The 15,778-nt window shown below is 38.1% G+C and overlaps 1 protein-coding gene across 2 annotated transcripts in view; it reads left to right on the top strand.

Moving 5' to 3' along the window:
• Positions 1–15,778, top strand: part of kif6 (kinesin family member 6) — a 53,613-nt gene that overhangs the window by 36,867 nt on the left and 968 nt on the right. Inside the window, exons 14-22 of one of the 2 annotated variants that reach the window (XM_040136390.1) lie at positions 4,122–4,224; positions 4,675–4,730; positions 9,880–9,930; positions 10,752–10,836; positions 10,981–11,116; positions 12,262–12,350; positions 13,919–14,023; positions 15,019–15,134; positions 15,615–15,697. In XM_040136390.1, coding sequence (XP_039992324.1) covers positions 4,122–4,224; positions 4,675–4,730; positions 9,880–9,930; positions 10,752–10,836; positions 10,981–11,116; positions 12,262–12,350; positions 13,919–14,023; positions 15,019–15,134; positions 15,615–15,637 — 764 coding nt within the window. In that variant the 3' untranslated portion in view covers positions 15,638–15,697. Of the gene's footprint in view, positions 1–4,121; positions 4,225–4,674; positions 4,731–9,879; positions 9,931–10,751; positions 10,837–10,980; positions 11,117–12,261; positions 12,351–13,918; positions 14,024–15,018; positions 15,135–15,614; positions 15,698–15,778 lie in introns of those variants that run through there. The other variant, XM_040136391.1, reaches the window with a different exon arrangement.

Raw genomic sequence — 15,778 nt, 5'->3', positions numbered from 1 at the left:
ATTACATTCAGTTACATATTGAGTTTCTCTTAAATGCACTGAATGTGCAAAATATTAGGAACACAAAACTGACACAGTTTGTTTAATATATTATACTGTATTATATATCATATTTTTCACTTCTGGAGGGCTGATTTTCTGTGACCCCCTTGGAGACTCATAACCAAACTATATCTGTATCATCATTGTTCTTTACTCTGTCCTAATTTTAAAAAAAATGCAATACACTTATCCTTTCCTCATGCTCAATGGGTCATTGAATGTTTATGTATGTTTTAATTTAGGTTTAATCTGAGGGTTCTGCTGCTGTAGCCTACAGCCTCTATGGTTACAGCGAGGGTAATTGCTGTCCCCTGAAGATTAACTGTAAATGTAATGATGATGACCTTTCCATGGAAGCTATTCAGCCATGGCATATAATCGACTGTACCCTTTCTATAGTACATCCTCATGCGCTGGGCTTTTAGCTTTGTAAACACATAATAAAACAGGGACATTAGGGAGTTTTTTTTTTTCTTTCTGATGGCCGCTGTCTCTGTTGAAGCAGTCTGCACACATTACAAGATTTTTATTTCTCCATAATACCAGATTTCTACAATTAGAACTGTAAATTGCAAACAGACTACTCTGAGTCTGAGATGCTTCTGTGAGTTTTTCTGAGGTTAACTTATTGTCTACTTTCACAGGTACAAATGTACTATTTCTTCTTTCTGTGCTCTCTAAGATTGTTTTTATAGTGTAAAAGAAGGCTAATGATGGACAAGGTATTCCTGTTGTAATTCAGGCTGGTGATGATTTGGATTGACTTCACCAGGGCTGAAAGGAGACTTGAGACTTACAAGGAGAGTTAGATCTTAACGTAAATCCTGCTAGCATGTAATGAGATTCTGATGATTCAACCAGGCCCTCCACACGTTTCTGTGATCTTACCAGAGGCCTGAGACAATAGGGACATCTGAAGTAAGGCGAATACTACGGTACCCCAACCCTGCAGGAGGCCACAGTAGAAACATGCAGTGCACCCTGAAATATAGCTCTTTTTCTATCAAGCAAACAAGTTCTAACTACTTCTGCAAACAGTTAACAGTTGGTGTTAAACAGTATTCTTCTTTATTGAATTTATTGAACAGTATGGTCATACATCACATTGCTGGTATTTCATTCCTAGAATTTGTTCAAACAGTAACGATATTCACGACACATTCTTTCCCTGTAAAACCTCTGTGGTTTGTCAGCATGGAAAATAAGAATTAGGAAAGTTGGCCTAAGGTACATGTGATCTCATTACCCCACAAATTATTTTAGTACAACATAATATGATGTCATATCACTCTTAGATATTTCTGGAATGTTGCTCTTAACAAGAGCCGAATGGAGTGCGTTTCCCTCAAGAAACCCTCAAACTGATTTGTTGAGGTTGGCTCTTGCAACATATGCCTTTGAGATGCCTGCTGGTTTCAATCAGGACTTTCCAAAAATAAAGAAATAAAATTCCTAACTGTCCAACAATTAATTTCACATGAGTTACTGTCCTGTGTATGTCTTTGCTCAGAACAGCTTTGTCACAAAAGTCCATTGATTTTAAGAAGGGTGGAATTCATTGGAAATCTTTGTGAAGTTTTGGGTTTCCCATAGCACAGGAAATCTTGCAAAATATTGCCGGTTTGTATTCTATCATAAGATTAGGTAATGCACAATCCAGTGGAGTCTTGCATACAGGAAAAGATGTTAGTTTGTTGAAAACACAAAACTTATCTCTGTGATCTCCACAATTACTTGTTTTGCTGAAAATTGAATTTGTCGGGTTGAGAGAGAGCTTTGGTAGATCAACAGATGCATCTGTGGTTGCTTTTCTTAACTCCAGGAACTAACGTTGAAGAGTTATTGTATCACCACAAAGCCACTTTTAAAAATTTTTCTTTGAGTACATAAAAAGTGACAAAGGATAACACAAACTGATAATGAACCATGCAGCAGTACTGAATAATTAGCTGCCAACATGTTTCAGTGTCTACATACAATTCTGGTTTCTTTTGGGAGTAAATAGACCTATTTCACAACAGACATAGTTGTACGCAAAAGTTTGGGCAAATTACACATTTTGTTGATTATGGAAGTGAAAAAAAGTAAATATAACGCCTGCAGCAAATACACATTAAATTGAGCCTTTCTTCAAATGTTAATGCACTTAGCTTTTTTTTCATGATCTTAAAAAAAATTAAAAAATTAAACAGTAATCGTGGCATGTGCAAAATTTTGGGCAACCCTCAGAACTTCATAAACTCGTTAGGCTTTAATTGCCTTGTTAGGACTTGTAAAGCAGGTCAAGAACTGTCATTAGGAATTTGATGGAAACTGATGACAATTCAGAGCTTGATAAATTCTCTGACTCTTCAAACCTTGTGGAAACTCTCACCAACCAAGTGCTCCTCTAAGCAACTGACTGAGGGGCTGAAAATGAAGCAAATTGGTGCAGGGGAAGACTATAAAAAATACGAAAGCTTGAAATTTCCACTGCCATTGTCCTTAAGTCATGTCATTAAGAAATGGCAGTTATGGGAAACTGTGGAAGCAATGACAAGATGTGGAAGATGAAGAGAACTTTCAGATAAAACTGTATGTCTGCTGAGCATAAAGGCAAAGCAAACCCCCCATATGACAGCAAAGAACCTGCAAAAAGGTGTAGCTGACACAGGAGTGGTGGTGCACCATTTCATTGTGCAGCATTACTTCCACAAACAGCGTCTACATGAAACTCATCCGAAAGAAACCATACCTCTGACCTCATCACAAAAGTCAACATCTGAAGTATGCAAAGCAACATCTGGATAAGTCCTTTTTGGACTCTTTGGCCAAAATCACTAAAGGTGTGTTTGATGTCTTTTAGAACAGCACAATGGTCCAAAGCATACCTCAAAATCCATCATGAATTACCTCAAGAAATACAAGCTGAAGCTTTTGGAATGGTCCTCACAGGACCCTGACTTGAACATCAGTGTAAATCTGTGGGTAGATCTTAAACATACTGTGCATGCAAGACAGCCTAAAAATATCTCAGAACTTGAAGTGGTCTGCTAGGAGGAGTGGGTGAAAATTCTAAAATCAAGATTAGAAAGACTCTTAGCTGGCTACAACCATTGTTTGTGCATGCTGGCTCACTAGAATGGGACACTCAGTAGAAGTAGGCTATCATAATTAATGTAATTAGTTGAACCTATGCTTTTCCTGCTATGGCATGTCAAAGTGTATGCTGTAAAATAGGTCCTTTTCTATTTATTCAGTGGCATGGAGAGTCAGTATACTTAAAAATATGGTTTTGAAGCCCTCTCTCCATAGCAATGGAGTACAGTGTTGCCTTACAAAGTTTACATAATGCCTGCCCTTTCCCTTCCTGTTCTACACTGTGTAAATGTTCAGTCATTGGCGATTGTTGTCATTTTCAATTAAATCAGATTTTCACAGGTAAAAAAAACAAACCAACTACAAACTCTATATACTATAATCTGTGTGAACTATTTTGTTGTGGTTTATTTCTTTGAACCAGATGTATAGTGCATTAATAAAGATTCTCATTAAATAATACTATGAGCCTATAAAAAAGGATTCAGCAGCCAGCAGGATATTATGTCCAAAACTATGTAGTTTCCATACAAGCAAGTGGCAAGTTGCCCAAGTTAGGTGGGGGCATCCACTATGTAATGCTGACATGTTCAGACTTGCTATTTATGTTTGTGTTTATGTTCTCTCTAAACCTTGAATGACAGGCTAATAGTCCTTCAGTTTTGTAATTAGTAATAGGTGGGAGGTCAACTAAATCAGTGGGGCTTTAACTTGCATCTGGCTGCCAGATTGGGGTTGAGTACCTGTGGATGTGGGAACATGTACAGCTCAAGTCTCACTGTTCAAATCTGGATGGCAGGACCTGACACAATTTCCCATAGTTAGTAGATTTATTTCAGTGGTATGACAAGCATACAGTCTTGTCAGAATATTAGTTTGTATGGTAGAATAGATTTTAGCATATTTCTTCTGCATGGACCTAGTGATATGACCACTAGCTTCTGATTATTAGAATTATTAGAATATAGAGTATGACTCAGTGTTGGATTTCTTTCTCTCAGGTCCACAGCTGTCTATTGGAAAGCAAGAGGCCTTTGAAACTTTCATAAGGGACCATGAGGACATCCTGACCATTGAAGACAACAAGAACCTACTCAGCAAGAGGTTAGTGACCATTAGGACAAGTTGTTGGTTGTGATTAATTCACATCCCTATATTGCCCAAAATTCAGGCAGTCTTTTTCTGCAATATGAGCATTGTTTGTACAATGTCATACTGTATGTGGTATGTGTTTGGTGATCTCACACAATGCTATTCTGTCATATATCACATTTGAGTGGTCATTTGAAGACCCTGTATAAATCACACACAAAACCATACAAAAACCTTTGAAAACCTGTATCTAAGAACTGGTTGTTTAAGTTTTTAAGTAACATGCCAACAGAGATATAGTATGTAATACTTGTTTTTATGTAATACTTCAAATTCTTTATAGCCTACAAAATAAAAAAAGATCTTAATTTGTTGTGAATGCCTATTATCTTACCATATTCAGTTCAACAAAAGTCTTTTTTTACTACCATTGCCAATTAACACCTACAGTCTTTTGAACAGGTCTGCTGAGGCCAGAAGACTAGGGGAGCTACTGAATGAAGCCAGAAGCAGAATCAGTAAGTTGTATCAACGTGAAAGTTGCCTTCCGGAAATCACATTACATCCAGGAGCTGTGCGCACATTAAATTCTACATGTCACTGTCATCATCGTCGTCATCATAATAGCAAACAAAGACTGTGGCTCAAGCCCTATGTTTAATGCCGATAATTTTTGTTAACAGTCTCAGGGTCCCAAAGGACACCAGCCTACGTACCTGCCTGGAAAACGTACATAAACAGATCACTGTGGGGTTCCATTTCCCTGGAGTGTAGAAATGTCATTCAGCACATTCCTGAACTTTTCCAGGACTGAGAGGCGTTCTGATTTCCACCCACGTAGTCTTCCAACCTGTACTTTTTACTAGCCTGTCTCAGGCTGTTTTATGGCGGCTCTCTAAGCACACCCCTGTGTTCTTCTGGGTAATGTCTTTGACAGGTAGCGTTAACTATGCCAAAATGAGACTTGGCATAAACCCTAGCATCAGACAATGCTGAGTGATTCCAAAGTTTACGGTTTTGGTTCGGAGTTTCTCTGGTGTGGTATGCGCATACATTTATGTACTAGCGTGTTTCCACGCTTTGATACAATGGTAAGTCCATCAGTCTGTTAATTGCTTAGTTTATTATTTAGATTTAAAAAATCATTCAGAATGCCTCATCATAGTTAAAAGTTAGTCCACACTGCTTTGAAGTTGCTGTAAAAGCTACTATATTCAATTATGTGTCATAATCAGTGTCTGCCACAGGGATAGTGAAAGACAAGCCCTGTTACCAGTGTCAGTAAGTTTAAATGATTTCACTGCACTTTGAATTTTCCAGAAAACTCAAAGTTAAAAATGTGTTATTAAGGCTTGATCTGGTTTTCATTTACTATTGCAAGCTACATTTATGAATTTCCCTGGACTATGTGTGTTTGTGGCTCATTATACATGCCACTGAAATGGATAGGTTTTACCTCACAACGGTGCCTGGCATCATTGCTGCCTCAGATCATGCTTGGTGGTTTGGTAGCATTTGCCTGTTGCCCTCATACATGCCAGCATACATTTATCATCTTGGAATTCAATTTTTTTTTTTTTTTTCAATATTCAGTCTGTGAGGTGCTGACAGCCATATATCAGACGTGTTATACATCACATATAAACCAGTTATAACAGCATGTAGAATATTAACTTTTCACATATGTTCTGCAGATATCATCACTGTGTGGGTATAGTGTGGAGAAACTAGATTTTGACTCATTTAACATAGTTTTTTCATGAGATTTAGTAACAAAATTCCTCAGCTTATTCAAATTTGGAAAAATCCCCCAAAAACATCTTGATGCTGTCAAATGTTATTACATTGTTAGGTGCATGGAGCTGCATTCTTCCTAGATGAGAGACAGTGTTTTTAGTGGAAGGTGGTTGCCTCTTCTGGCTGGAAAGTAGTACCATAATATTTAGTTCAGTATGTTTCCTTGCCATCTTGGAAACCCTGCTTGGAAATTTTAAACTACCTGTGTCTCATGGTTAATGTAGAACATGGAAACAGTTAGCATAATATAGACAAAAGCATTGTGCTTCTTTTTCTGATGGATGTTCCCAGCATGAGGGTCAGTAGTAGGAGAGAAAGGGAGAGGCGGTAGCCCATGGATACATCAGTATATAAACATTTCCCTAGTTTACAGTATTGTTCTTGGCCACAGCATATGGCTTTGGAATCCAGTCCCACTGGAGGAGCATATGTTCCGAACCCTTAGGTCCAAAAAGTGCGAGCATATATATTTATTCAGAGGGATCAGCAATGCACATCTTCTAGAGCATGAAGGGTGTAGGGCAGCTGGAAATGAGCAGCATCTCTTGATTTCTCTGCCAGATGTGAAGGGATTTATGCAGTACAGTCCTAAATGGAGCATCTGGTATCTGCTTTGGGACCACTTTCATCTGCTCACCTTTGCTGAAGTGACCCAAAGACCCAAGGATTTTGAGATAAATTGCAAGGAAACTCTACTGGAGCCTAAAATGTATGTCATTGCCAAGAATATTGTTCCAAGGCACTTGAGAAGGAATATCGCAGGAAGAATGTAACTTGATATCTGCATTGGATGTGGTCTTTACAACCAATAATCACTAGATTAAACATGACTGCTGCCATAATTTACTTGCAGTGCTAATGTTATCAGCTGCTCATCAGAGTGGTTTTTGTAACGTCCTTCTTTTAAGTTATGGCCATGGACGACAGTGTCTTTGAACATATCTGTCCAATAAAAACACACAATGCTTAGTCCAACTCTCAGTTTAGTATTAACAACCTTTATATGTTACCTTTCATATATTTTGATATGCAACTCTTGTAGTTGTAGTTTATTTGTCAAATTATTTTTGTGAATGTTGTTATTTTTGTCCAGAATTTTCATATTAGTTTGTGCACTCAGAGAAGCATTCATTCTTCATATACACTTACATACACTTATACACAACACCCACTCAGATATTGAGAAGCTGGATAGCATGTATAATGCTTGGATCTTGAGCTCACTGTGCTATTTGTTTGGCAAATCACATTTAACCTCCAGGCCACAAAAATCACCAAATATTTATTGAGGCTTGTAGCTTGAAACCAGTCCTTAAAGATGACAGCATGTCTCCTGACAATGTGGGGGGAAACCCTGCATGGTTTGGAAGAGATTGTATTGTTGAGCCCACAGTCTTGTCCTGGAAGGGATATAGGACCACTGTAGTGTAATGACGTATTGCAGTAAGCACACTGCACACCACTATTACTTGACATTTATGCAAATTTATCTTAAAGGAATTTTTCCTGTCAGTGAAGGTCAAAAAAACTGTTAACATTCAGTCAGTTTGGGTGCTTCAGCAGGCTGTCCTGTCCAAATAATATGTGTTGTTTGACTAATTATTTGTTTGAGATATTTATATTTTTAGTAGTATATCCAATAGCAATAGTGTTTATGTTCAATCATTCATATCTAAGATTCTTGATATATAAGATACTTGATTAAAATATTGTACAAAAGACTAAATCTGCATTATAGCTCTTAATTTACATCACTACATAGGCATGAAGTACATCCATTCATCGTACCATTACCATGACCCTTTTATGTTATTATGAAAAAAGGAGACTATACATCAGTTAGTGGTGGTTCATTTGTTAGAGAAGAGTTGGGCTGCCCACCTGACCAAAGTGTAAAGCCACAGGGGGTCTCAGTTCAATTACATTCCCAGCTACCCAACCAACCAACTTTGTATGAAGGCACATGGCTTTGTGAGGGGAATTAGGAAAGGTATTAGGAAAAACACTGCCATAATGGGCACAATAAGTGCCTGTGTGTCATTTATTTCATTTCAAATCACTCTTTCACATCTCCACTGTTGCATGGGTAAATTACAAACTGTTTTAAAACATTCAGCAGTGAAACACAGAGCTGATATTAAACTCCACCTGAAGTCTGTAATGATAATATCGTTAGACTTTATTAATCCCTGGATCTCTGTAAGAGTCTCTGCTTTACTCAAGGTCATTTCAGCAGGACAGATGTTTGTCTTAAATGCTTTCATTTTCTCTTTGACAAAGCAAGAGCTCTAATCCAACTGTTTTATGGCACCACGAGAGTTGTTGCAGGAAAAGATATCTCCACACGACCCATTTTTCGCAAAAACAATACTTCATCTGGTTTTCTCATCTTCGAACCTCAGCTTTTAGATTGGCGACAGGATCGCATTACAGAAAGAGATACAGCACAGCACCATGTAAATGTGTATAAGACCTGAGGGGTTGTAATAGAAACTCACCACAGAAAATACTGTCATTCAATGTCCCTTTCATCATTTATTCTACCTCATAATTACCCTGGTCAGTCACTTAACTCAGTATCTGAAGCTTGGGCTGTGTTCTTTGATCTCAATGTGAAATTATCTCCTTTTGATGTCCTATAGTAAATGTATCCAGAATGTTCCTGTTAGTTTGATCATCTGGTGCAGATAGAAATGGCCTCACATATGGCTTATACAATATGTTTTAGTCCATTTACTTTACAGTTGTCCTTTGCCACTGAAGCATTAAACCACAAATTCAGTATCTTCATTAGGGCAATTAACTACCTCTATTAGGGGAAGAGAGAGATAGAAAACAAAATAACAGAAACAAATTACTTATACATATGTTAATCCAGCATTACTGCACCAGGAGAGGCAGTGACCCAAAAAGCCTCCATCTTGTTGCCTCCTGGCTCACTGAGTCACAAGAGTTCATTTTGAGGACTGTGCAAGTGTGTAACTCAGCAGTATGTCCTGTCTTATGTTTAGACAATATTGTGCAAAAAAAAGTTGATGACAAGTTTATCAGTGCAAGAGCTGTGAAAACTCGAAGAAGTAACAACTTTTTTGTTTAAAGACAGTTCAGAGACAATGGATGAATGAACAACACTGAAGAACATGGCATGGCTTTTAACTGAAAAACAGCTTACTTGAAACATCTCTTAACAAGGATAATTAAAGTTTTTTTGTTGTTACACACAGCAGTTCTCATGGATTCTGAGAAGTGGAGCTGATGGACCAGTTAAAAAAGGGATGATTGAACAGCTCCAGTGGAAAATGTGTTATAAATGGCTGACGCCGAATAAAAGCAGTGTTTGGAGTAGAGCTAGTCCAGTGAATCAATCAGACCAATATATCAACCAATATTAATTTATTGCAGATATGTCTGTATCAGTGTATATGCCAGCTAATAAGTTACAAGAAACTACAGATATGCCAAACTAGGTTTGAGGTAATTTAGAAATAGTTTCAACATCCATAGTATGTCCACCAGAGAGCAGGGAAAAGTTGATTTTTACACTGTAAAATGTCTCGCTCAGTATTTATCTTGGTCACATTTTTTTTTAAAGACAAATCTAGGGGATTCATTTCAAGATTGTTTGTTTATGTTATGAATTACTATTAGCAGATATATCAATATCAATATCAGTATCAGTATCCACCTCAGAAATCCAGTAAAGCTATAGTTTGGAAGTTGTTTAGATGCACTTTACTGGGCAAAGCATACTATGTAAAAAAAGTTTTGGACTGCAAGGAATTGAAAACATGTGTCTTTTTAATGTATATATCTTGATCAAAATGTTTTTAAAATCAAATAAGTTTTTTTTCTTCTCTCTCTCTTTCTCAGATGAGTTGAAAAAGCAGTTAGAGATGCGGAGGAGGCAGACGGCAGCTCATGGTAAAGCTCAAGCTGACAATGGATGTTCCCACTGCAAAACCTTAACCATGTGTTTATAGAAGAGCAGCATAATATTCAACTCCATCTACCCACACCAACAGCTAAACAATGCATAGACAGTTGAAGCACTTAAATCATCATACGCAAAATCTCCACATATTTCTCTCCTGCCTTTTTGTAGAGCTTTGTACATCCTGACTACTACACTCTGACAGTTGGCTACACATCCTTTCAGCTGAAAGGATGAACAAAGCTGTCACAAGTGGAAATTCTTTTATCATCTTTTTGATACTTAACTCCTTTCAGAAATGGCATGGTAAATGTTGTGAACACATTGTAGGTGCTCTTCTACTGTATGTGCGGCAGTGCCAACTTCAAAGACTTTGCAGCAGGCCTCAGTGAGTGAAAGCTCAGTGGCCAAAGACTGGGCGGAACAACTTTAAGACTCCTTCATTTTCTATTTTCTGACTGTTTTGATCAGTGACATAAATGCTTTGATGAGGAAATCTGGTTGTAAAGCATACAAACATGGCCATCCAGTTCGGGCGTCAAAGGCTTTTCTTGTTATTTGGAGTCCAGCATCAGAGAACACTTCACAGCAGCCTGGCTTCTATTATCCATGGCCAATATTTAAATGTTGTCTTTGAAGGAAATGCCCTCACATGTACACAACACAGACATACTAGCTTCTGGACTTGAAACAAAAAAACGAAGTAAACATTATGACATTATGTATTTGTTTTTATAACCACAGTACGTCCACATTTTTTTTTGCCTCTAAAACACTTGCCATGCTCTCTGCCTGCCCAATTCTACTGTAGGTGTGATGGGGAACACAGAGGCTGAGAAAGAGGTGGACCCAGTGGAAGAAAACCTGTGCAAACAGATTGAGCAAGAAAAAAAGGCGTGAGTGTAGTAAAAGTTAATTTTAATGTATTATAACATGTTTTAACGGTTTTTCCCGAAACCCTGCTTAGATTGATGAGACACAGCAGATGCTGTGTAATGTGGACAAAAGATGAATTTGGTGCTAGTAATATCTCCTGTCAGTTACAAGAACACCATTAGCCGTCTAAAAGCACTGAGGACAGAGATTGAGCACCTGCAGCTGTTGCTGGAGAGGGCAAAGGTCAAGCTCCAGAAGGACTTCCATAAGTGGTGGAACCAGGAGATTTCCAGTGTGCAGGTGACTGGCCTTAGCGTCCTCTATCTATCTATTTAACAACACCACAAAAAGCTTCTGTGACATGGCATAATGGCCAGGCTAGCATATCAAAGATATGTTTTTGACATTAGACAGGAAGCTATGTCTGTACATTGTTGTCTTTATACTTATAAATATTTTCTTTTGTGTGTTTTCTGAATATTGGCCTATATGGATACATTAGTGTATGTAAGGTTATTTGCATATGTCTCTTAACTTCAGGCTTTTATGGCACCAGTGTGACCCTTGCAGCCTCTGTTCAGCATCATGCGGAATGGGCCCTGGTGGGAAGATATGTAGGAGGCAAATACACAGAAACACATTTTTACAGAATTCCTTGTGACCCAAACAAGGGCCTGGAGAGCAGCTTAGAGGCAAGACAGCAAAAGCATCAATACATAGTCTCAGCAGTTAGAGTCTTAACAAGAACAACATGTTCATGAGGTTCCACGGCAACGCAGTGGGGGATAAGAAATGAGTCAGTGTTTATTTCAGTCCTAAATAATAGTTTTGTGTTTGTGCTTAAATACTTAGGAGACTCCTACAGTGTGGTGAAAGACAATGTTTGCAAAAGCTTGGAGAGAGTACAATGAGTAGAAAAGTCACAAATTATGAATAACACTGACTTAAAGAGAACTAGGTCTCCAGACTCACACTCATATACTTTACTTGGCCTTGATGGCTGTTGTGCACATTTTGGAAACCAGCCACAAAGAAGATGTTAAGCAGCAACATGGAGCAACAATGGAGAGCAATATCTCGCTCACATCTGAGCAAAGTTTGGGAATTTATGACTGAATCACAAGGAGGAAGTCTGATAGACAGGCCTTACATGTGTAGTTTTGGTCTTTCAAGCAGGAAGCCAGCTGTTTTCTTTGCCAGTGCATACGCAACAGGTTTGAGCTATTATTGTTCTATTTTTGGCAAACAACACGCATGTAATTGATTAAACTTTGGGTAAGAGGTAGATGGAGCTAGAGGACACAAAATACCTTCGGTCCTCTGTTCCTTCCAGCTGTAAGTTACATATGGCCACATGGTGTTTAATTGTCATCAGCATGGAATAGTGTTTTTGCTCAGAAGTGCTCCAGAAAAATTTCATTAATTTTTTCAATGATTATGACTAGGAATCTGAGTCAGAGACCACAGCCAGTGTTCACACAGGTTCACCAGGTGGAGCCTTGCAGCCACCTCCACACGGCACTCAAGGAATTGGGTGAGACAATTTCTCTGTGATTAATATAAAAGCTGACTTACTACGTTTTGTCTGTCCTTACATCCTTCCATCCCTGCAGGAGACATAAATGCACACATATTAAAAGTGTAGTGGTCATGTCAAAAAGCATTCATTTTAAGTCTCTCCTGAGCCGAGCCTACCGGTTACATGCCACTTGATTAAATTGCTAACATCCTGCAGCTTCTCGTTGCTCTGGGGTTTTTTTGCTTCACCAACCCTGCTGATATTAATTCACACTGTAATTAGCAATTTAGCATTGATACAGGTTGTATTTGACATCTCAAGTTTGCCAGAAGCCTGCTATGACAAAGGCTTCAATGACATAGATATTGAATCATATTCACAATGACTATAATATTTGCCCAGGCTGTGTGGCGACATTGACCATCTTCAGTACTCAGAATGCATCATGGTATCTGCAGGTTTTGAGGAGCCTTAAAAAGAATTGAATTAGTTTCTTCAAAAAAAGCATTAGAAAGTATTAAACAGTGTTACATTTTAGTTATAAAAGTCTTAAATATTTTCTCTTGCCTAATTTAGGTAATAATGTTAGTTAAAGAATGTTTTTGTTGGTGGTTGCTGACTGTCAGGAGATGTTATACACCTCTAAGCTAAAAGTGGGATTGTTGTGACAGTGGATTGTTCATACAGTAGGCTGTTTGATCCTTTTTTGTGGAGTTTCAGTCAGTTACATCAGACTTGTAGCAAAAACTGTTATAACAGCTAGCGACAGTAGCTAGGAAAGTCATCATCTGCTAATTGGCTAATGTTGATTTTGTCAAAAACTTAAATGAACTTGAGTGGATTAGTCATTTTTAATTCATCTATTTATTTTAGTTGCTTATCTGGGTCCAGGTTGCATTAATGTGGTTTCTTATATTATCAGGAATTATTGTTACGGTATGTACTGCTTGGAAGTACTGAAAAAATTTGATATAATAATAAATAATTCTAGGCCATATTTTCTCTACTGGTTTTCCATCATGCTATGAATGGTATGACTGTGAAACAGGTATTCAGTTGCATTCTCTGTGGTATTAAAAAGTCTTAAATTTAACTTGGTCAACCCTGTACAAACCCTGTGCATAAAATGTTAGAGTGCAAACTACTTTGCAATGTTGCTTTCCCTTGTGGTTAAGATAAGCACGTGTATGTGATGATACTAAAAAAATAACAAGAGAATGACACTGAGTACAGGCACCAGTGAGATACAGTGCATACCTACTGTAGACCCACCATATGAGTTTCATATGGACATTATGCTGTGCTGTCCCAAAAAAACAAATGGTCAGACAAATGTAAGGGGCAACATGAAATGCTTTCTCAACTTATATAGTGCACCTGGTCTAAGCAGTAATGTGAGAGACTACCCAGCAGCCCGAGACCCAAATCCAGACTGTTCCACCTCTTCTGTTCAAGATCTCAGGTCCGCGTAGCTTCACTTAATCTCATTTTTGTTTCCTGAAGGGTGCAACTGGATTATAATGTATGTCACACTTTGTCCTAATCATAAAAAATTGTAATTATTGCATTTTTGTGAATTTCAGAAGCTTCAACCCCAAAAACATACCTCCCTTAACAGCTGTCCCAGCATGGCATGATGCGTCCATGGATGGGAGAGTGACTGACTACACTCCTTCATCTGAGTGGAGGTACATGAGGGGCAGGCTTGTTAGAAATTAATAAATGGCTTTGATTACAATAATACAGTTTTATTTAATGACATTATAGCACCTAAATTCATCAAATCTTCACCTCCCTATGCCTTTCTCCATCCTACATTGAGCACATTCAACATGCGGAAGAAAACCCTACGATTGAGTCACGCAATTTAGAAATAAATGATTGAATTGGTTTTATGCTCATCTCATTAAAATGAGATGAGCATCTGTGAAAATGACCCATGTAATATCCAACTTTTAACCGTGTCATTTCTTATTCTTACAATATGATTCATCAAGACATGAATTGAATTAAGTTTGTTGAATTACTGTGTATGTTTACCACTGTGTGTACATTTTTTAAGTTTATACCCAAATGCAAACACTACAGAAGCATGTCCTATATGTTTGCAGTAGTCCTTAAATCTATACATAAAGAATGGACCTGTAGATTTTACAGCTGCGCTGTGTTTTCGTTCAACTTATTTATGGCCATAAATTTTTATTTCTTTGTGAAGTAATGTCTCTAAACTCTAATAATAAATCAAAACCTAGGTTCTCGCTTGAACGCTGCTGCTGAAACCACCTTTTTACAAGCACAGTAAAACATTCAATGCATTACATACATGCTTTTGTTCGTCTCCACCAACCATGTGTAGCACAGAGATATTATTGTTTTTTACAGCGGCTCTTTGACACGAGGGGACCGGTTACCTGTTAAGGTTTTTAACTTAGTCCCTTTAAGCTCTTGGAATAAGAACAGTTAACACATTTTACAACAGTGGTGTTCAAAATGGTACCCCAACACACACACACACACACACACACACACACACACATACACATGCACATCTACACATACACAAAGCAAAAGATTGATGGATTTTTGCTGTCAGTTAGAGCAACATGAAGTCCGTATTTTTGTTACAGAAAGTTTGAGGAAGGAATGCTGATATTATTTTATATAAAACATATTTTCATTTCAGAGCCCTTTCTACCACCAAGCTGACATCATCCTCTATTCCCCTGACTGGAGACCAGCAGACCGACGCTGACATCCTGGCCTTTGTCAGAGCCAGGCAAAACCTCCTCAACAGAACAGGTAACTCACACACACAAAGCCAGAAAGAATACACACACTAACCCCTCACACAGTGTGCATTTTGCAATCAACACCGCCCTCTGGTGGTGTGATGCCTTACACATGTAACATTACATCAAAGTTTATATCAGCATAGGTGTCTTGTGTTGAGCTTTTGAGAGTTGTATTTAATTTATATACATTGCATGCTATATGTTCTATATTATAAAATACCTGCAAGATATAACATTTGGTAAGCTACCAACTATAAGCTGAAAATGATTTCAGATTCACTTTTGCTTTTTCTGGTGCATGCCAAGTAGAGACTGTATTTTATTTCATATTTTCAAAAAAAGATCTTAACGAGCACCCTCACCCCCTTAGCAACATTGCTTTATCTACCTTTACAACTGCCCATCTTATGCTCTTACATGGTTTTCTCTCACACACACTCACACTCTCTGTCCATTCTCTCTCTCCTCTCCTTTGACCCTTATGTAGCTGCTACTTTGGCAGACAGGTAAAGTGGACTTGGCTGTCTCTTGGTTTGCCACTAGATATCCAGAACGGCTGAGGTCTTGTGAACAGAAAGAACAGTGGCCAAATAAGCAGAGACACCAGTAAGAAAAACAGTCAGGCTGAGGAACACATTTGCCCAGTGAAAT

Source organism: Xiphias gladius, chromosome 10 (genome assembly GCF_016859285.1).
Source record: "Xiphias gladius isolate SHS-SW01 ecotype Sanya breed wild chromosome 10, ASM1685928v1, whole genome shotgun sequence".
In the NCBI taxonomy this organism is placed as follows: Eukaryota; Metazoa; Chordata; class Actinopteri; order Istiophoriformes; family Xiphiidae; genus Xiphias; species Xiphias gladius.
The sequence above is the reverse complement of the archived record's forward strand: the minus strand, read 5'-3'. Positions and strand labels throughout refer to the sequence as shown.